The sequence below is a fragment of the Triticum aestivum genome, chromosome 3D (genome assembly GCF_018294505.1).
Source record: "Triticum aestivum cultivar Chinese Spring chromosome 3D, IWGSC CS RefSeq v2.1, whole genome shotgun sequence".
In the NCBI taxonomy this organism is placed as follows: Eukaryota; Viridiplantae; Streptophyta; class Magnoliopsida; order Poales; family Poaceae; genus Triticum; species Triticum aestivum.
Window position 1 is genome coordinate 29,223,966 of NC_057802.1, and position 22,837 is coordinate 29,246,802.

The 22,837-nt window shown below is 47.0% G+C and overlaps 1 protein-coding gene across 1 annotated transcript; it reads right to left on the bottom strand.

Annotated features, from left to right (window-relative positions):
- Positions 1 to 3,304: 3,304 nt before the first annotated feature.
- On the bottom strand, positions 3,305 to 4,488 carry LOC123073913 (ubiquitin recognition factor in ER-associated degradation protein 1). The gene has a single exon (XM_044496908.1). The coding sequence runs from the start codon at positions 4,417 to 4,419 to the stop codon at positions 3,490 to 3,492; it is 930 nt and encodes a 309-aa protein (XP_044352843.1). The 5' UTR covers positions 4,420 to 4,488; the 3' UTR covers positions 3,305 to 3,489.
- Positions 4,489 to 22,837: the final 18,349 nt, after the last annotated feature.

Genomic DNA, 22,837 nt, shown 5'->3' on the forward strand with positions numbered 1-22,837 from the left:
ACGACGCCCTACCTGAACGCTCAAAGGTACGCTCGTAGTCGTCCTCCCGCGCACGCTCGCGTGGGTTCCTGGAGAGGGAGCAGCACACCTTGTCACGCCATCCATCGCGGCCGCCCCCACCATCTCCGCCTAGTGGGCTATCTAAGACCATGATGATTGATGACAGTTGGACTTGGACTCCCCCTGGTCGCTTCTCCTCCAAGTCGGCATACAAGGGCTTTTTCGAGGGCCGGCCTTTACTCAACTCGGGCATGGCCATCTGGAAGTCTTGCGCACCCCTTTTGTTGCATGTTTTTTGCTTCAGCTGCATTTGAAGAGGATTTGGACGACCTGATCGCCTTGCCAGGCACAACCTCTCTCACAAAGAACTCTACACCTTTGCAACGCCTCCCCCGAAGAGGCCAACCATCCATTAGTCGGTTGCTTGATTTCCAACATCGGCCACTCGGTCTTCGCTTCGGCTATCGGTCCCTCCTTCTCAGGTTGACAACATTCTTGGAGTGGTGTTACTCGGCTGGGGGCACGGAGTCTCGACTAGTGACAGAAAAAACTCAACTCTGTCTGTCATGTTGGCCATCTTGTCCATCTGAAAAGAACCAAACAACAACTTTGCTCTTGTTCAGTTGATCGCTTGTTAGATCAAATAAAAAGAAGAGGCTTTCTGTTGGTTGAAGGCTGGGTCTAAATGCTTGGAACCCTCCCCCCTCCCTACGCCATGTAATGTAGCCTTTTGATCGGCAAGCGAGTTGCTACATTCATCGTTATTGTAGTGGTTGTTTATTGTGGCTTAATTTTGTTGTGTGAACATGTTCTCTCTCATACTATGTAATGTCTTTCTTCTATGTATGCATGTAGTCCTCTTGTATAGTTTTGAAAAAAGAAAAGAAATTCACTCAGATTTATTGATCAAATCAACAATACAAACATCTTGCATAGAATTTCATGCGATCGATCGTCCTCATCCTCTTGCGCACATCAATGGTGCGCCACTCATACCACTCCAACGCTAGAGACAACCCATCGTTGTTAATTGTGAATGGAGGTCATTAAAAATAAGGTCCTATCACTAGGCACGCAACTGCAAATGTAGGCCCCGACTGCAACTGCATGGCTTCAAAATGACAACAACTCAGCGGTCGTCTGTCGGGGGGGGGGGGAGTTGCATGTCTGGCACTAAGCACGCAACTAGAAGTGTTATCCCGTCTTCAACTGCATGTCTTCAAAGGGACTACAACTCTATAGTGTTTTATCAAAGGAGGTAGTTGCATGTCCGTCACTAGGCACACAACTGTAAGTGTCACCTCGACTACAAATGCATGTCTTCAACGTGACTGCAACTCAGTGGTGTTTTGTCGGTGAGAGGGAAGGGAGGAGGCAGTTGCATGTCTGTCAGTAGGCACACAACTACAACGACATGTCTTTAATGTGACTGCAACTTTTGTGGTGTGTTGTCGAGGGGATGGGGTACAACCCGCTAACAATTATAAGGTGCCGAACTGCATCTGGGGATGTCAGTCAGTCGCATGCACACACTAGACATGCAATTGCACATGTCGCACCCCCCCCCCCCACGGCGCCGCAACTGCAAGGGGTTACAACGTGACTACAACTTTTGTGGTGTTTTATCGGAGGAGGGGGGTACAACCAACCAGCAACTACAAGGTGCCAGTACAATGCGACTGTAACTAAGAGATGCCAGTCAGTCGCATGCATGCACACACTAGACATGCAATTGCGCATGCCACAACCCCCACACCTGCAAGGGGGCAGAGCGACTGCAACTTGGGAAACGTTCAACTGCATGTGTCACAATCAGTGTGCATCTATAAGGGGTACAACGCGACTGCAACTGTGAATTTGTTTCCTATGTTTTTTGTTTTCTAGTTCTTTTTTGGGAAACGTTCCAAATCACCCAGCGGATTTTCATCGCTCGCGTCGACCGCCTCCATTGATTAACACACGTCCATGTGTACCCCACATACAGCGCACCCCACCGTTTTAGAAATATCTCGGACGACTCGTCCCCCTTCCTCTCGCGTTTCACCCTCGTTCTCTCAACCTTCTGTTGTGAAAAGATCTATGAAAAATTTCTGTAACAAGACCTCTATTTGCAGAATAATTTTGCAACATGACCTTTGTTATGAAAATTTCCAAAATATTTCTGAGTTCCATAAAATTTTGGCGAAAGGACCTTTGTCATGAAAAAATTCTGCGACAGGACCTTTGTTGCAAAGACACTGCAACAAAACCACTGTTGCAAAGAATAATTTGCAACTTGACCTACGTTGCAAAAATTTCTGCAAAATGGGACGTGTTGCAGAAAATTTCCGCAACACGACATGTGTTGCACTTGTAGAGGCTGGCGCTCGGCCGCTTAATCTGCTAGATCGGGCGGCTTGTGAGGCAACAGATCTTTTAAAAAGATCCACCAGCCGATGCGTAGAAGCACCCTTATTTTTTAGCTTCAGTTTTCTTTTTTCCTTTTTCTTTTATCCATTATTTCCCATTTTTATTTTTATTTTCCTATTTTATCTTTTTTATTTCTTATCTCGTTTATCGAATTTCTTCCTTTTCCCTTTATAATCATGTTTTTCCTCTTTAGTTAGTCGAAATATATTTTGTTGTGTGTATATAAATATTAAAAAAATGTTTAAGTTTTTTTCAAAAATACATAGTGAACATTTTTCCAATATGTGGTGAACATTTTTTCAATACACGATGAACAACTTTTAGAAGTGTTCATGCCATTTCTAATAAATATCACACATTTTAGAAAGTGATTATGTATTTAAAATATATTCATATATTTTTAAAAAGTGTTCATGTAATTTATAAATATTCACACATTCCTAAAAATATTCATGTAGTTTTATTAAAAAAATTACAGACTTCTTTACAAAAATGGTGTACACATTATATACCTCTATGTGTGTGTGTTAATAAAAATGGTGTACACTCCAATATATATAGGGAAGCAAGTTCATGTACTAGCTCACGAGCAAGGAATTGGAAGCACAAAGTTCAACCCAAATCCCGTTGAACTACAACCGACGAGCACACACAACATAACTCAGACCGGGAGCCAAGGCAAAGACAACATGTCAAGATCATCGAAGAAGGAGAAAAATAGGCTAGAGCACATAGGGATGGCGTCAGTCGACCAAGACTTAATCATGATCGAGTCCTAGCCAGACCCCAATTTCGGATGTTGATAATTCTCACGGTAAATTTGCTGAAATATACAGTAGAAATTTTGACTCATATTTATATGCGTGAAACAATACATCGACAATGACACTACATAGATCCCTTAATCAGGCCACACTGAAAATTTCGCCAAAATTTCACCAACATATTACAGGTAGAAAACCAAAAACATTGTGTCAAAAATAAGAAAAGCCACATATTTTCCATGGCGAACTTAAACTTGTGTGTCACTAACAACAAAACATCAACTGCAGACATTGTTTCAGTCGTTCCTTGGGTCTTCTAGAGAGTATACTTCTGGCCGGTGAACCATTTGGCCTCCTTGTCCTCCTTGCCGTCCACTTTCTTCTTCGCCATCTTGGGGCCGGGAGGTGGCACCGCCACCGAGCCGCGGCCGCCGAAGAACCGAAGCACATGCTCACTAGAACTCTTCCCCTTGCCCGAAGAACCCGCCGCAGGCGCCGGCGTCTGCTCCACGGGCTTGCCGTCCATCCTCATGCCGACGCCGACGAACCGCCGCTCGCCGCCGTGGGCGCAGTCTTGGCATGGGGCGGCGGCGACTTTCGCTGGCACCGGAGCAGGAGGCTGCACGTAGTCGAGCGGCGTCGCGAAGTCGACCTCGCAGTCGGTCTCGAGGGTGGACACGGCGTCGGCGGGCTTGGCCTCGACGACGTCGAGGAGGTACCGCCTGCCCCCCTCGGCGACGGCGATCGTGTCGCCGACCGTCACGCACGGCGTGTTCAGTCTGACGTTGAACTCGAGCAGCTGCTTGAGGTCCTTGGCTCCCAGAAAATCCATGGTGTGCGGCCGCAGCTTGACGGAGGTGGCCTTTGGGAGCGACGTGCTGGTCATGAGCACCAGGTCGTCCTCCTCCAGCCCGAGCCGCGCCATGGTGAGGGCGGGCACGTACACGAACCCCTCCTCGGCGCCGAACTCGAGCATGCCGCAGTTGGTGGCCTCGAGGGTGGCGGCGTTCTGGACCCGGAACATGAGCGGGTACTCCACCAGCACCGAGTTGATCCGGTCCAGCGCCGACGCCGGCATCACGACCCGGTTGCCGTCGTCCGCGCCAGCCTTGCCGAGGAGGGCCATGGGGCGGCACCGGAGGTACTGTGCCCACCCGATCCGCGACCGCTGCTGCCGCAGGTACGCCTGCCACGCCTCCTCCGCCTGCCAGTGCATCGACGATGATCCAGCCATCGCTGCCTCCATGAGAAAAGATCTAAAGATCGATCTGAACTTTAGAACGAACTCGATCGATCGCTCAATCCGCCGAGTCGAGCCGTGGATTTGTTGGCCGGGCAGAGGGAGAAGGGGCCCGCTTTTATTTAGGAAGTTTCGTGAGTGCTACAGTCGGTTCGGTCCGAGTAGAACCGGGGCTTCCGACTACCAGACGCAGACGGTGTAGCCGTGTAGGTCGGCAAAACGAAGCGGGAAATTGCGCGGTTAAGCAAGCAATTACGAAACCATTTCAAAACACCTACGGTACCTCTCGAAACACGCATGCGCCCCGTTATATTAATACAGCGAACACTCGATAGAGCCAACGATAATTGTTCTGACGACAGTGTGAAATTGTATCGAAGCGTCTCAATGCCCATACACGGGCACCCGCATGTTATATATTGATATTGTGGTTTGTGATACAAGAAAGGTTGTTGGGATCAACCGCATGAGAGAATACAGGGGGTTTAAGATAGAGATAAGAAAAAGATTACAACCTATCTCTAGTTACAACCGAACCAGCGCAGACTCATCTGTACCTATACGCTTAAACACCCTCCCATAATCATAACTTGGTCAAGTTAAGATTACGCTTGAATTCTTCAAATGGTCTGATTGGTAGTGCTTTTGTAAAGCCATCTACGACTTGATCTTTTAAATGCACAAACCGTATCTCCAATTCCTTGCTTGCAACTCTTTCCCTTACAAAGTGATAGTCAATCTCAATGTGTTTAGTCCGTGCATGAAAAACAGGATTAACTAAAAGATGCGTTGCACCAAGGTTGTCACACCAAAGACATGGAGTTGGAGAACAATATATCCCAAGTTCCTTGAGCATGGACTTAACCCGTATAACTTCTGCCGTTGCATTTGCCAATGCTTTATACTCTGCTTCAGTACTTGACCTGGACACCGTAGCTTGCTTCCTTGCACACCATGAAATTAAATTTGGTCCAAGGAATATGGCAAACCCTCCTGTAGACCTTCTATCATCCACACACCCTGCCCAATCAGAGTCAGAGAAAGCACTAACCAATGTGGATGATGATTTATTGAAAGTCAAGCCAAGCCCCAAGGTGCCCTTTACATATCTCAGCATGCGCTTAGCTGCTGTCCAGTGTGATGTTGTAGGTGCATGAAGGAATTGACAAACTTTATTTACATCAAAGCAAATATCAGGCCGAGTCAAAGTCAAATACTGAAGTGCACCAACTAAACTTCTGTACCTGGTGCCATCCTCTTGATCCAAGAGTTCTCCTTCTGCAAGAGACAATTTTTCTGTGCCAGGTAGTGGAGTAGGTGATGATTTACATCCCTGCAAGCCAGCTCTTGTTAAAAGATCTATTGCATATTTTTCCTGAGACAGATGAAGGCCACCTTCCCTGTTTCTCTGAACTTCTATGCCAAGAAAGAAATGCAAGTCTCCCAAGTCCTTAAGAGCAAACTCTGAGTTCAAATCCATCAACAAGGTTGTCACTGCTTCATTTGATGAACTTGTAACAATTATATCATCAACATAAATAAGCACAAAAACAGATGTATGTGACTTATTATAAATAAACAGAGATGTGTCAGATCTTGAAGGAGCAAAGCCAAGTGCTTGTAGCTTTGAACTCAAACGAGAGTACCATGTTCTAGGGGCCTGTTTGAGCCCATAAAGAGACTTATCCAGCCTGCATATATGACAAGGTTTGTTCTTATCCTCAAAACCAGGAGGTTGCTTCATGTAAACTTCCTCTTCCAGAACACCATGCAGAAACGCGTTCTGCACATCTAGCTGTCTGAGGCACCATCCTCTGGATACCGCAATGGACAAAACAAGGCGTATAGTAGCAGCTTTAACAACAGGACTGAATGTATCTTCATAGTCAATGCCATACCTCTGCTTGAATCCCTTTGCAACCAGTCTGGCCTTATATCTGTCTACGGTACCATCTGACTTTTTCTTTATTCTGAACACCCATTTACAATCAATCAAATTTTTACCTTGCTGTGAAGGAACTAGATGCCAGGTTTTATTTTTCTGAAGTGCTTGAAATTCTTCTTCCATAGCTTTTCTCCATCTTGCATCCTTGCATGCTTCCTGGGACGAACTAGGTTCTCCTATGGAACAGGTTAAGCCAAACTTTACTTTATAATTGACAGGTTGGATTACACTAGCTTTTAACCTTGTACGTGGCGGAGTTATAACTTGCTGCACCACTGCATCAGAAATTGGCGCAGAAGATCCTGAAGACTGGTTCGCTACAGGAGTTCCTGGCGATCCCGGAGCAGATTCGCTGGTGGTGGCAGCTGCGGGATCTTCTGTGGCTGAGCCAGGACATGATGTGGAGGTGCGCGGCGCAGAAGATCCGGGCAGTCCGGTTGCTGGGCCCGACCCGTGCGCCTCCGTGCCCACGCGGGATGGGTGGCTGGCGCGCCTGGCGTAGACACGCAGGGTCGCACCGAACCAGTCGGGGACAGGCGGGTCCCCGCCCTGACGCGTGTCGGACGCAGATGGGTCGCCGCCATCCGTGCGAGCCTGCTGTCGCGGCATCGATCCCCGAGCAGATGCTGTCGGGTCTGCAACTTCAGATCCCGAGGAGGATCCGGGTGCAGAATTGGCATGTGGTGGCCACATGAAATTGAGGCTGTTTGGACTATTTTCTTCACCGTTTTTCCTCAAATGTTTTTCTGCTGCATCCTGAGTCAACCCTGCATCATCACAATCCTCATTTTCATGGTTAGAAGCATTAGTCATACGATCAGTACAATTGTCATCCCCATGCTGAAAACCGGTCAAGAGAGGGTAAGAGAAGGATCTCTTTCCGGAGCAAGGCACCAGCATTAGGGTGTAAATGAGCAAAAGGGAAGACCGTTTCATCAAAGACCACATCGCGTGAGATGTATACCCGACCAGTGGGAATATCTAAGCATTTAACGCCCTTATGCTTCGCACTATAGCCGAGAAAAACACATTGTTTGGAGCGGAACATAAGTTTGTGGTTGTTGTAGGGATGTAGGTTAGGCCAACAGGCACAACCGAACACACGAAGAGAGTGATAATCTGGTCGAGTATTAAGGAGCCTATGGATGGGTGTATCATTGTTGATGACACGACTTGGAAGTATGTTAATGAGGTGGACTGCCGTAAGGAACGCCTCATCCCAAAACTTGAGAGGCATGGAAGCGCCAGCAAGTAGGGCTAGACCTACTTCAACAATATGGCGATGTTTGCGCTCGGCCGAGCCATTCTGTTGATGTGCATGGGGACATGATACATGATGAGAAATGCCCAAGGTTTGAAAAATGAATCAAGTTTCTCATACTCACCGCCCGAATCAGATTGGACGGCGAGAATTTTTGTATCGAATTGACGTTCAACAAGTGCTTGAAAATTTTGAAAAACTTTGAAAACGTCAGAACGTTTTTTGAGAAGATAAATCCAAGTATACTTACTAAAATCATCTATGAAACTAACATAGTAAGTATGACGTCCAACTGACATAGGGGCAGGACCCCAAACATCAGAAAAGACAAGTTGTAATGGTCTAGTAGAAACACTAGTAGAAATTGGATATGGTAGCTGATGAGATTTTGCTTTCTGACAAGAATCACATATAGTTTCAAGACTACGCTCACCAACACATGGGAGCTGATTATTTCTAAGCACTTGCTGAACAATAACAAAAGATGGATGTCCTAATCTTGCATGCCACCGCTCCGGAGAGAGTTTGATGACACCAAAAAACTTGTTTATTGAAGCTTGTAAATTTGGGGATCAATGGATAGAGTCCATGCACGCATCTACCTCTGTAGAGAATGTTCCTCGTGACCTGATCTCGAATCAAAAAGAAATATGGGTGAAATTCTAGAAACACTTTGTTGTCAAGAGCAATACGATGAACATAAAGAAGGTTTTTTTTCTGTTTTGGGAACATGCAAGATATTTCTAAGATGGATATTGCGACTAGGGGTTTTGACAATTGCATGACCAATATGATTAATCTCCATACCTTCACCATTTGCATTGTGAACTTGATCTTGGCCATGGTACTTCTCGCTCATCGTCACCTTCTCGAGCTCGTTGGAGATGTGGTTGGTAGCCCCAGAGTCGACATACCAGTTTGTGTCAACTCCGTATGACGTGTCCGCTGCTGCTGCAACTTTCTTTTTGGAGTTTCTCTCGGCATATCGCCAATCACAATCCTTGGCGATGTGGTTATTTTTCTTGCAAATCTGACACTTATTTTCATATTCCTCATACCCTTGGAAGGGATGCCCCCTGTTGTTGTTGTAGTAGGGGCGTCTGTTGTTGCCGCCGCCTTTCTGGTAGTGACCACCGCCACCACCGCCGCCGGCGTTCTGGTAGTGGCCGCCGCCACCGCCGCCGCCGCTGTTGTAGTTGTTGTAGCCGCCACCGCCGCCACCGCCGCCACCGGCGTTGGAGTTGTTGTGTAGTGACCGCCGCCGCCGTTGCCGCCGTTCTGGTAGGGGCAGCCGCCGCCACCACGAGATCCACCACCACCACTCCTGTTGGAGTTGCGGTAGCGGCTGGAGTTGTTGTTGCCACGACCTCGGGATGCAACATTAGCCGAGGACTTGAAAGCCCCTGCCCCTGTCCCGTTGAACATCGCAACGCACTGGTCGAAGTTGGAGACCGTGCCGAAGAGATCATCCACCGAGAGGGGAGCGGTGCGTACGTCCAGCGCCGAGATCAGAGGTTGGTAGTCCATGTCGAGCCCTGCAATGATGTGAGAAAGAAGATCTGCTTCTGTTATGGGGTTCCTGGCGGCAGCTAGCTCGTCCGAGAGTGCTCTCATCTGCCCAAAGTATGCGGATGCGCTCAAGGAGCCTTTTTGTGCATTGGTGAGGGAGTGGCGGCAGTTGTTCACACGAGAACGGGATTGGGTAGCGAACATGTTTGCTAGGGCTGACCATATGGCATGCGCGGTTTCTAGGGAGGCGACTTGGATCAGGACCTCCTTCGAGAGATTACGAAGGAGGAAGGCTATGATATGCTGATCTTGAATTCAGGGTTAGGAGCGATTTGGTCCTTTCCTTCTGAGGTCATGGTGACTATGGTTTTGTTTGGCTCGGGTGTGGTTTGATCTATATACCCATATAGCCTGGCACCCATGATCTGGGAGCGAGCATGGGCTCTCCATAGTATGTAGTTGGTTCTTGTGAGGGGCTCGGATGTGGTGTTGGTAAGGGCAATGGATGGAGTTTGGCTGGAGGTACACATGGTTCGGTTTGGTGGAGGAGAAGGTAGGAGCTAGGGTTTGTTGGGAATCGTAGCATAATTTTAAAATTTTCCTACGCTCACCAAGATGCATCTATGGAGTCTACTAGCAACGAGGGGAAGGGAGTGCATCTACATACCGTTGTAGATCGCGAGCGGAAGCGTTCCAATGAACGTGGATGACGGAGTCGTACTCGCCGTGATCCAAATCACCGATGACCGAGTGCCGAACGTACGGCACCTCCGCGTTCAACACACGTACGGTGCAGCGACGTCTCCTCCTTTCTTGATCCAGCAAGGGGGAAGGAGAGGTTGATGGAGATCCAACAGCACGACGGCGTGGTGGTGGATGTAGCGGCTCTTCGGCAGGGCTTCGCCGAGCTTCTGCGCGAGAGAGAGAGGTGTTGTAGGGGAGGAGGGAGGCGCCAAAGGCTGTGGTTTGCTGCCCTCCCTCCCCCCCACTATTTATAGGACCCCTTGGGAGGGGGGAGCCGGCCAAAACCCATCTAGGGTTGGGGGGGCGGCGGCCAAGGGGGGGAAGGGGTTGCCTTGCCCCCCAAGGCAAGGGGGAACTCCCCCCCCTAGGGTTCCCAACCCTAGGCGCATGGGGGGAGGCCCAAGGAGGCGCCCCAGCCCACTAGGGGCTGGTTCCCTTCCACTTTCAGCCCACGGGGCCCTCCGGGACAGGTGGCCCCACCCGGTGGACCCCCGGGACCCTTCCGGTGGTCCCGGTACAATACCGATAACCCCCGAAACTTTCCCGGTGGCCAAAACTGGACTTCCTATATATAATTCTTCACCTCCGGACCATTCCGGAACCTCTCGTGACGTCCGGGATCTCATCCGGGACTCCGAACAACTTTCGGGTTTCCGCATACATATATCTCTACAACCCTAGCGTCACCGGACCTTAAGTGTGTAGACCCTACGGGTTCGGGAGACATGCAGACATGACCGAGACGCCTCTCCGGTCAATAACCAACAGCGGGATCTGGATACCCATGTTGGCTCCCACATGTTCCACGATGATATCATCGGGTGAACCACGGTGTCGAGGATTCAATCAATCCGTATGCAATTCCCTTTGTCAATCGGTATGTTACTTGCCCGAGATTCGATCGTCGGTATCCCAATACCTAGTTCAATCTCGTTACCGGCAAGTCTCTTTACTCGTACCGCAATGCATGATCCCGTGACTAACGCCTTAGTCACATTGAGCTCATTATGATGATGCATTACCGAGTGGGCCCAGAGATACCTCTCCGTTTACACGGAGTGACAAATCCCAGTCTCGATCCGTGCCAACCCAACAGACACTTTCGGAGATACCCGTAATGCACCTTTATAGTCACCCAGTTACGTTGTGACGTTTGGCACACCCAAAGCACTCCTACGGTATCCGGGAGTTGCACGACCTCATGGTCTAAGGAAAAGATACTTGACATTGGAAAAGCTCTAGCAAACGAAACTACACGATCTTTTATGCTATGCTTAAGTTGGGTCTTGTCCATCACATCATTCTCCTAATGATGTGATCCCGTTATCAATGACATCCTATGTCCATAGTCAGGAAACCATGACTATCTGTTGATCAACGAGCTAGTCAACTAGAGGCTTACTAGGGACAGGTTGTGGTCTATGTATTCACACATGTATTACGATTTCCGGACAATACAATTATAGCATGAATAAAAGACTATTATCATGAACACAGAAATATAATAATAACCATTTATTATTGCCTCTAGGGCATATTTCCAACAGTCTCCCACTTGCACTAGAGTCAATAATCTAGTTACATTGTGATGAATCGAACACCCATTGCGTCCTGGTGTTGATCATGTTTTGCCCTAGGGAGAGGTTTAGTCAACGGATCTGCTACATTCAGGTCCGTGTGTACTTTACAAATATCTATGTCTCCATTTTGAACACTTTCACGAATGGAGTTGAAGCGACGCTTGATATGCCTGGTCTTCCTGTGAAACCTGGGCTCCTTCGCAAGGGCAATAGCTCCAGTGTTGTCACAGAAGAGAGTCATTGGGCCCGACGCATTGGGAATCACCCCTAGGTCGGTAATGAACTCCTTCATCCAGACTGCTTCCTGTGCTGCCTCCGAGGCTGCCATGTATTCCGCTTCACATGTAGATCCCGCCACGACGCTTTGCTTGCAACTGCACCAGCTTACTGCTCCTCTATTCAAAATATACACGTATCCGGTCTGTGACTTCGAGTCATCCGGATCTGTGTCGAAGCTAGCGTCGACGTAACCCTTTACGACGAGCTCTTCGTCACCTCCATAAACGAGAAACATATCCTTAGTCCTCTTCAGGTACTTCAGGATATTCTTGACCGCTGTCCAGTGTTCCTTGCCGGGATTACTTTGGTACCTTCCTACCAAACTTACGGCAAGGTTTACATCAGGTCTGGTACACAGCATGGCATACATAATAGACCCTATGGCCGAGGCATAGGGGATGACACTCATCTCTTCTATATCTTCTGCCGTGGTCGGGCATTGAGCCGTGCTCAATTGCACACCTTGCAATACAGGCAAGAACCCCTTCTTGGACTGATCCATACTGAACTTCTTCAATATCTTGTCAAGGTATGTACTCTGTGAAAGACCAATGAGGCGTCTTGATCTATCTCTATAGATCTTGATGCCTAATATGTAAGCAGCTTCTCCAAGGTCCTTCATTGAAAAACACTTATTCAAATAGGCCTTTATACTTTCCAAGAATTCTATATCATTTCCCATCAATAATATGTCATCCACATATAATATGAGAAATGCTACAGAGCTCCCACTCACTTTCTTGTAAACACAGGCTTCTCCATAAGTCTGTGTAAACCCAAACGCTTTGATCATCTCATCAAAGCGAATGTTCCAACTCCGAGATGCTTGCACCAGCCCATAGATTGAGCGCTGGAGCTTGCATACTTTGTTAGCATTCTTAGGATCGACAAAACCTTCCGGCTGCATCATATACAACTCTTCCTTAAGGAAGCCGTTAAGGAATGCCGTTTTGACGTCCATCTGCCATATCTCATAATCATAGTATGCGGCAATTGCTAACATGATTCGGACGGACTTCAGCTTCGCTACGGGTGAGAAAGTCTCATCGTAGTCAACCCCTTGAACTTGTCGATAACCCTTAGCGACAAGTCGAGCTTTGTAGATGGTCACATTACCATCTGCGTCCGTCTTCTTCTTAAAGATCCATTTGTTTTCTATGGCTCGCCGCTCATCGGGCAAGTCAGTCAAAGTCCATACTTTGTTTTCATACATGGATTCTATCTCGGATTTCATGGCTTCTAGCCATTTGTCGGAATCCGGGCCCGCCATCGCTTCTTCATAGTTCGAAGGTTCACCGTTGTCTAACAACATGATTTCCAGGACAGGGTTGCCGTACCACTCTGGTGCGGAACGTGTCCTTGTGGACCTACGAAGTTCAGTAACTTGATCTGAAGCTTCATGATCATCATCATTAACTTCCTCCCCAGTCGGTGTAGGCACCACAGGAACATTTTCCCGCGCTGCGCTACTTTCCGGTTCGGAAGGGGTGACTATCACCTCATCAAGTTCCACTTTCCTCCCACTCAATTCTTTCGAGAGAAACTCCTTCTCTAGAAAGGACCCGTTCTTGGCAACGAAGATCTTGCCTTCGGATCTGAGGTAGAAGGTATACCCAATAGTTTCCTTAGGGTATCCTATGAAGACGCATTTTTCCGATTTGGGTTCGAGCTTTTCAGGTTGAAGTTTCTTGACATAAGCATCGCATCCCCAAACTTTTAGAAACGACAGCTTAGGTTTCTTCCCAAACCATAATTCATACGGTGTCGTCTCAACGGATTTAGACGGTGCCCTATTTAAAGTGAATGCGGCAGTCTCTAAAGCATAACCCCAAAATGAGAGCGGTAAATCGGTAAGAGACATCATAGATCGCACCATATCCAATAGAGTGCGATTACGACGTTCGGACACACCATTTCTCTGAGGTGTTCCAGGCGGCGTGAGTTGTGAAACTATTCCACATTTCCTTAAGTGTGTACCAAATTCGTGACTTAAATATTCTCCACCACGATCTGATCGTAAGAATTTTATTTTCCTGTCACGTTGATTCTCGACTTCACTCTGAAATTCCTTGAACTTTTCAAAGGTTTCAGACTTGTGTTTCATTAGGTAGACATACCCATATCTACTTAAATCATCAGTGAGAGTGAGAACATAACGATATCCTCCGCGAGCCTCAACACTCATTGGACCGCACACATCGGTATGTATGATTTCCAATAAGTTGGTTGCTCGCTCCATTGTTCCGGAGAACGGAGTCTTGGTCATCTTACCCATGAGGCATGGTTCGCACGTGTCAAATGATTCGTAATCAAGAGACTCCAAAAGTCCATCTGCATGGAGCTTCTTCATGCGCTTGACACCAATGTGACCAAGGCGGCAGTGCCACAAGTATGTGGGACTATCGTTATCAACTTTACATCTTTTGGTATTCACACTATGAACATGTGTAGCATCACGTTCGAGATTCATCAAGAATAAACCATTGACCAGCGGGGCATGACCATAAAACATATCTCTCAAATAAATAGAACAACCATTATTCTCAGATTTAAATGAGTAGCCATCTCGAATTAAACGAGATCCAGATACAATGTTCATGCTCAAAGCTGGCACTAAATAACAATTATTGAGGTTTATAACTAATCCCGTGGGTAGATGCAGAGGTAGCGTGCCGACGGCGATCACATCGACCTTGGAACCATTCCCGACGCGCATCGTCACCTCGTCTTTTGCCAGTCTCCGTTTATTCCGTAGTTCCTGATTTGAGTTACAAATATGAGCAACCGCACCGGTATCAAATACCCAGGAGCTACTACGAGTACTGGTAAGGTACACATCAATTACTTGTATATCACATATACCTTGGGTGTTGCCGGCCTTCTTCTTGTCCGCTAAATATTTGGGGCAGTTCCGCTTCCAGTGACCACTTCCCTTGCAATAAAAGCACTCAGTCTCGGGCTTGGGTCCATTCTTTGACTTCTTCCCGGTAACTGGCTTACCGGGCGCGGCAACTCCCTTGCCGTCCTTCTTGAAGTTCTTCTTACCCTTGCCCTTCTTGAACTTAGTGGTTTTATTCACCATCAACACTTGATGTTCTTTTCTGATCTCTACCTCAGCTGATTTCAGCATTGAATACACCTCGGGAATGGTCTTTTCCATCCCCTGCATATTGTAGTTCATCACAAAGCTCTTGTAGCTTGGTGGAAGCGACTGGAGGATTCTGTCAATGACCGCGTCATCTGGGAGATTAACTCCCAGCTGAGACAAGCGGTTGTGCAACCCAGACATTCTGAGTATGTGCTCACTAACAGAACTGTTCTCCTCCATTTTACAGCTGAAGAACTTGTCGGAGACATCATATCTCTCGACCCGGGCATGAGCTTGAAAAACCAGTTTCAGCTCCTCGAACATCTCATATGCTCCATGTTTCTCAAAACGCTTTTGGAGACCCGGTTCTAAGCTGTAAAGCATGCCGCACTGAACGAGGGAGTAATCATCAGCACGCTGCTGCCAAGCGTTCATAACGTCTTGGTTCTCAGGGATTGGTGCTTCACCTAGCGGTGCTTCTAAGACATAATCTTTCTTGGCTGCTATGAGGATGATCCTCAGGTTCCGGACCCAGTCCGTATAGTTGCTGCCATCATCTTTCAGCTTGGTTTTCTCTAGGAACGCGTTGAAATTGAGGACAACGTGGGCCATTTGATCTACAGTACATAGTGTAAAGATTTAGACTAAGTTCATGATAATTAAGTTCATATAATCAAATTATTTAATGAACTCCCACTCAGATAGACATCCCTCTAGTCATCTAAGTGAAACATGATCCGAACTCAACTAGGCCGTGTCCGATCATCACGTGAGACGGACTAGTCAAGATCGGTGAACATCTCCATGTTGATCGTATCTTCTATACGACTCATGCTCGACCTTTCGGTCCTCCGTGTTCCGAGGCCATGTCTGTACATGCTAGGCTCGTCAAGTCAACCTAAGTGTATTGCGTGTGTTCCGAGGCCATGTCTGTACATGCTAGGCTCGTCAACACCCGTTGTATTCGAACGTAAGAATCTATCACACCCGATCATCACGTGGTGCTTCGAAACGACGAACCTTCGCAACGGTGCACAGTTAGGGTGAACACTTTCTTGAAATTATTATAAGGGATCATCCTACTTGCTACCGTCGTTCTAAGCAAATAAGATGCAAAAACATGATAAACATCACATGCAATCAAATAGTGACATGATATGGCCAATATCATCATGCTCCTTTGATCTCCATCTTCGGGGCACCATGATCATCTTCGTCACCGGCATGACACCATGATCTCCATCATCATGATCTCCATCATTGTGTCTTCATGAAGTCGTCACGCCAACGATTACTTCTACTTGTATGGCTAACGCGTTTAGCAACAAAGTAAAGTAAATTACATGGCGTTATTCAATGACACGCAGGTCATGCAAAATAATAAAGACAACTCCTATGGCTCCTGCCGGTTGTCATACTCATCGACATGCAAGTCGTGATTCCTATTACAAGAATATGATCAATCTCATACATCACATATATCATTCATCACATCTTCTGGCCATATCACATCACATATCACTTGCTGCAAAAACAAGTTAGACGTCCTCTAATTGTTGTTGCAAGTTTTTACGTGGTTTGTAGGTTTCTAGCAAGAACGTTTCTTACCTACGTATGACCACAACGTGATTTGCCAATTTCTATTTACCCTTCATAAGGACCCTTTTCATCGAATCTGTTTCGACTAAAGTAGGAGAGACAGACACCCGCTAGCCACCTTATGCAACTAGTGCATGTCAATCGGTGGAACCTGTCTCACGTAAGCGTACGTGTAAGGTCGGTCCGGGCCGCTTCATCCTACAATGCCGCCGAAACAAGAAACGACTAGTAGCGGCAAGAAGAATTGGCAACATCAACGCCCACAACTTCTTTGTGTTCTACTCGTGCATAGTAACTACGCATAGGCCTGGCTCATGATGCCACTGTTGGGAATCGTAGCATAATTTTAAAATTTTCCTACGCTCACCAAGATGCATCTATGGAGTCTACTAGCAACGAGGGGAAGGGAGTGCATCTACATACCGTTGTAGATCGCGAGCGGAAGCGTTCCAATGAACGTGGATGACGGAGTCGTACTCGCCGTGATCCAAATCACCGATGACCGAGTGCCGAACGTACGGCACCTCCGCGTTCAACACACGTACGGTGCAGCGACGTCTCCTCCTTTCTTGATCCAGCAAGGGGGAAGGAGAGGTTGATGGAGATCCAACAGCACGACGGCGTGGTGGTGGATGTAGCGGCTCTTCGGCAGGGCTTCGCCGAGCTTCTGCGCGAGAGAGAGAGGTGTTGTAGGGGAGGAGGGAGGCGCCAAAGGCTGTAGGTTTGCTGCCCTCCCTCCCCCCCACTATTTATAGGACCCCTTGGGAGGGGGGAGCCGGCCAAAACCCATCTAGGGTTGGGGGGGGCGGCGGCCAAGGGGGGGAAGGGGTTGCCTTGCCCCCCAAGGCAAGGGGGAACTCCCCCCCCTAGGGTTCCCAACCCTAGGCGCATGGGGGGAGGCCCAAGGAGGCGCCCCAGCCCACTAGGGGCTGGTTCCCTTCCACTTTCAGCCCACGGGGCCCTCCGGGACAGGTGGCCCCACCCGGTGGACCCCCGGGACCCTTCCGGTGGTCCCGGTACAATACCGATAACCCCCGAAACTTTCCCGGTGGCCAAAACTGGACTTCCTATATATAATTCTTCACCTCCGGACCATTCCGGAACCTCTCGTGACGTCCGGGATCTCATCCGGGACTCCGAACAACTTTCGGGTTTCCGCATACATATATCTCTACAACCCTAGCGTCACCGGACCTTAAGTGTGTAGACCCTACGGGTTCGGGAGACATGCAGACATGACCGAGACGCCTCTCCGGTCAATAACCAACAGCGGGATCTGGATACCCATGTTGGCTCCCACATGTTCCACGATGATATCATCGGGTGAACCACGGTGTCGAGGATTCAATCAATCCGTATGCAATTCCCTTTGTCAATCGGTATGTTACTTGCCCGAGATTCGATCGTCGGTATCCCAATACCTAGTTCAATCTCGTTACCGGCAAGTCTCTTTACTCGTACCGCAATGCATGATCCCGTGACTAACGCCTTAGTCACATTGAGCTCATTATGATGATGCATTACCGAGTGGGCCCAGAGATACCTCTCCGTTTACACGGAGTGACAAATCCCAGTCTCGATCCGTGCCAACCCAACAGACACTTTCGGAGATACCCGTAATGCACCTTTATAGTCACCCAGTTACGTTGTGACGTTTGGCACACCCAAAGCACTCCTACGGTATCCGGGAGTTGCACGACCTCATGGTCTAAGGAAAAGATACTTGACATTGGAAAAGCTCTAGCAAACGAAACTACACGATCTTTTATGCTATGCTTAAGTTGGGTCTTGTCCATCACATCATTCTCCTAATGATGTGATCCCGTTATCAATGACATCCTATGTCCATAGTCAGGAAACCATGACTATCTGTTGATCAACGAGCTAGTCAACTTGAGGCTTACTAGGGACAGGTTGTGGTCTATGTATTCACACATGTATTACGATTTCCGGACAATACAATTATAGCATGAATAAAAGACTATTATCATGAACACAGAAATATAATAATAACCATTTATTATTGCCTCTAGGGCATATTTCCAACAGGGTTTTCAGCGGGAGGAAGAAAGGTAGTCGAGGCTAGATGTGGCGGAAGAGGGAGGCTCTGATTATCATGTGAAATTGTATCGAAGCGTCTCAATGCCCATACACAGGCACCCGCATGTTATATATTGATATTGTGGTTTCTGATACAAGAAAGGTTCTTGGGATCAACCGCATGAGAGAATACATGGGGTTTAAGATAGAGATAAGAAAAAGATTACAACCTATCTCTAGTTACAACGGAACCAGCGCAGACCCACCTGTACCTATACATTTAACAGACAGCGGCCAATCACGGCCAAAAGAAAAAATACAAAATAAACAAATGCCGACAATGACAGATCAACAAAAACGAAGAAGCCCGCAACTTCGAAGCGCCGGTACCATACAATACCACAAAGAAGGGACACGATGATGACAGCGCTGCTGCCAAGGGTTTCCCCCGGTACGCGGTGAGGAGAGAGGAAGGGTAACACCTAACACCCTTCAGGAAGGCCCGGCAGCACCCTCAGGCGCCACCACGTCGGTGTCGGACAGACCGACAGGGATTTCTCCCGATCCCAACCATCACCCCAAGTGCTCCGGAGCACTCCACCATACCGGCCACCACCCTGCGCCAGCACGATCTTGAAGCCACCCACGCTGTCTCACTACGGCATAGAGACCTGCAGAACAAAGAAGAAGAGCCGCCATGGACTTGTGGCGGCAACACCACCGACATGCGGGAGGGACCGCCCTCCACCGCCAACGACAGTATCCGACCGGACGCAACAACAGGAGCAAACCAGGCACTCACAGGCCCGCCTGGGCCCCGAGATGCCTGCAAAACTCCAGCTGTTGCACTGCAGAAGGCACGCCGTTGGCGTCGCCGACCCCCGTCCGAATGGCCCCTCCTCTTCAACGTACAGGAAGCAGAGAGGACGTGCCGGAGCCAGCCCGCTCGGACCCAGATGGTCCACCATCAGAGTACTACTTAAGTCAGTCTAATAGGCCGGATTACTACTTTTTGTCAGACAAAAACGCACATGCATCAACCTGTTCTCCCTCCCTTGCAAACAAATCCATAGACTTTATTTCATCTTAGCAAATTAAAAACATTCATATCTTTTAAACCATAAGTTCGTATTTGAAATAATTTATATATTTGAACTCTTGATGCCAAGACCTTTAAAACTAGACCGATCTTGGAACTAACATATTTCACTTGAAAATGTGAAACAAGAGAATACAATATTTTCAGAATTGTGAAATAATAACTATAGAAATTGAAAATGTAATATACGATTGTGGAATGATTATTTGAAAACATGAATAATGTATTTCAAAAGTGTGAAAAATGTGCCATTTCACAAATGTACAATTAAAAAGATGTGATTTTTGTGAACCGAGCCAATAACACATTTCTGAACAGTGAAATAATAACCACATAAAGTGAAACTTTAATGTATGATTGTGAAACTGATTATTTGAAAATGTGAAATAAATTGTTTCAGATTTTCCAATAATCAGTTTCACAATGATACATTATAATTTCCCTTTCTATGGTTCCTATTTCACATCCATGCTGCCATGTAAGCACAAATGGTGTGGGCCAATAGTTGTATTAGACCTAGTATTCATTTTGTATAGCAAAAAGGGAGAAATAATTGCTTTTCGTGGACAGAATCTTAAAGTAGGTATTGTATGGTGAGATCATTACCGGTACATGACGGAACTGCTCAAAAACACTTTCACGTCGGCAAACCAGCCCGCGTGGCGGTCAGACAACACGGAGAAACCCGAGGCACCCCTATATCTCGCCTTCAACGAGTCTAGGTTTTGACTCGCCGAAGGGGGCGGGCGAGATGGGCCGGCCCACGAGCATGGGGGGCCACAACCTCTTTTTTTATTTTTTTTAATTTTTTATTTTCTTTTTTCGTTTTTTGCTTTATTTTTTTACTTTTGTTTATATTTTAAAATATTCTAAATATATATAATACAAAAAACTCTAAAAACATTTGAAAAATGTTACACAAGTATATGAAAAATTTAAATCAAGCATTCAGAAAATGTTGAACAAGTATTTGAAAATATTTAACAAGTATTTGAAAAGTTGTTAATCAAGTATTCAGAAAATATTGAACAAGAATTTGAAAACTGTCAATCAAGCATTCGGAAAATTTTGAACGTGTATAGAAAAATTTCTATCATGTAGTAAAAATGATGATTTTTTATCATAATGTTAATCAAGAACTTGAGAAAAATAATGAACCAGTATTCGAAAAATATTAATCAAGTATTTGGGAAATGTGAAAATGTATAAAGAAAAAATGCTGACCATGCATTAAAAAATTGAGCATGTATATAAAAAGGTTAATCAAGCATTTGAAAACATGTTTAATAATTGTTTGAATAATGTTAATCAAGCTTTTAGAAAATGTTAAATATATACAGAAATAATGTGGACCATGTATTAAAAATGTTAATCTATTTATTTGAAAATTGTTAATCAAGCATTTGAAAAAACGTATAGAAAAAATGTTGACCATGTATTAAAAAATGCTAATCTTTTTATTTGAAAACTGTTAATCAAGCATTTTATAAAAATGTATAGAAAGAAATGTTAACCATGTATTAAAAAAATCTTGTATATGCAAAAGGTTAATCAATTATTTATAAATGTTAAAAAATGTTTATAGAAACAATGTTGATCATATATTAAAAATGTTAATTGGTAGTGGGAAAAAATGTTAAACGTGTATTAGAAAAATGTTGTTGACGTATATAGAAAATGTAGAATGAAAACCAATAAGAAACATAGAAGGCAAAACAAAAACAAAATAACCAAAGAGAAGAAATGAAAAATAAAAACCAAAGAAATAAATGCAAAGAATGAAAAAGAAAAAATTGGAGAAGAAAAAGGAAAAGAAATAAAAGAAAACAAAAAAATAAAAAAAATCAGAAAAAACTGAATAAAACAGAAAACGGTGTAGAAAATCAGCTCGTTTACCCTAAACGAGGTCACGCCTCGCAGTTCATGACGAACCAGACGTAGTGGCGGTGGCTAGCGTCGCCAGCTCTTATCCAGGAGGCCCGGGTTCGAACCCTAGTTTCGCTCGCTTTTTCCTCTAACTTTTCTTTTATTAAGTGGGCCAGCCCAATTGCTAGAGGAAACGGAAAAAATCCTTGAGCGAGAGCTGAAGCCATCTCGCTTAATGCGAGTCATAGCTCTCGCGGTAAACCCAGGCCTGTTCATGACTTGTGGGCCCGCCTCAGCAAAGCCAAACACACGGTTTAGTTGGGTTGGGTCAAGTCCTTCTCTATTTCTCCTTGTGCTCCCATCCTCTGTTTTCCGGTGTTCCTCCCGCGAGACTGCCACCTCTAAACCCTAACCCTATATTAGATTAGGGGGGCGAGAGAGGGGGCCACTCAATGTGGCGACAGCGAGCACCGAGGTAGAGGAGGATGTCGGGGTTAGGTTACCACAAGAGCGGTGACGAGCAGACCGTGGCGAGGACTACCGCTCTAGGTTGCGCCGTCTGCTACCACCAACGCCCTGCACTAACACCAAGCGGAGCGCATGCAGGGGCGGTAGCTAGCTGCACCAGCAACGGCTCCACGTAGTGACGGTGCCCTACCTGAACGCTCAAAGGTACGCTCGTAGTCGTCCTCCCGCATGCTCGCGTGGGTTCCTGGAGAGGGAGCATCACACCTTGTCAGGCCATCCATCACGACCGCACCCACCATCTCCGCCTGGTGGGCCATCTAAGACCATGATGATTCATGACAGTTGGACTTGGACTCCCCCTGGTCGCTTCTCCTCCAAGTCGGCATACAAGGGCTTTTCCGAGTGACGCGCCTGGTCTAGAAGCACCGTCGGGCCGTCTCGCCTGTCGCCGCCCTCGCCGTCGTCCGCCGGCAGCCGACCTCGCCGTCGTCCGCCGGCCGCCACCCCTCGCCGTCGTCATCTCCTTTGTTTCTGACCGGCTCCGTATATGCAGTAGCGTGTCCCCGTAGTTGCAGCTCCTCATTACGACGGCCGTAGCTCCCATGGCGGCGGACGCATCCCTGGTGTGCATTGGGCGCCGGTCGCAGCACCTCCGATGACGAGCTCGTAACAAAACTGTACTCTCCCTCGGGTTGCCGGTAGCAGCAAAAAAGTCAGCCAGTTGTAGCAAAAAAGTATATCGGTTCCAGCAAAAAAGCTCGCCGGTGCCGACCGCCGTCGCCATTGTAGCAAAAATGTTAAACAGTCGTAGCTTCCGTGGGTGACGGATGTAGCAAAAATACGAGCGCCACCAAGGCGTCCAGCACCACTCCCTTAGATGTAGCAAAAACAATCGCAGGTTTCAGCAATTCGGGATGCCGGTTGTAGCACATCTCGAAGCCGGTTC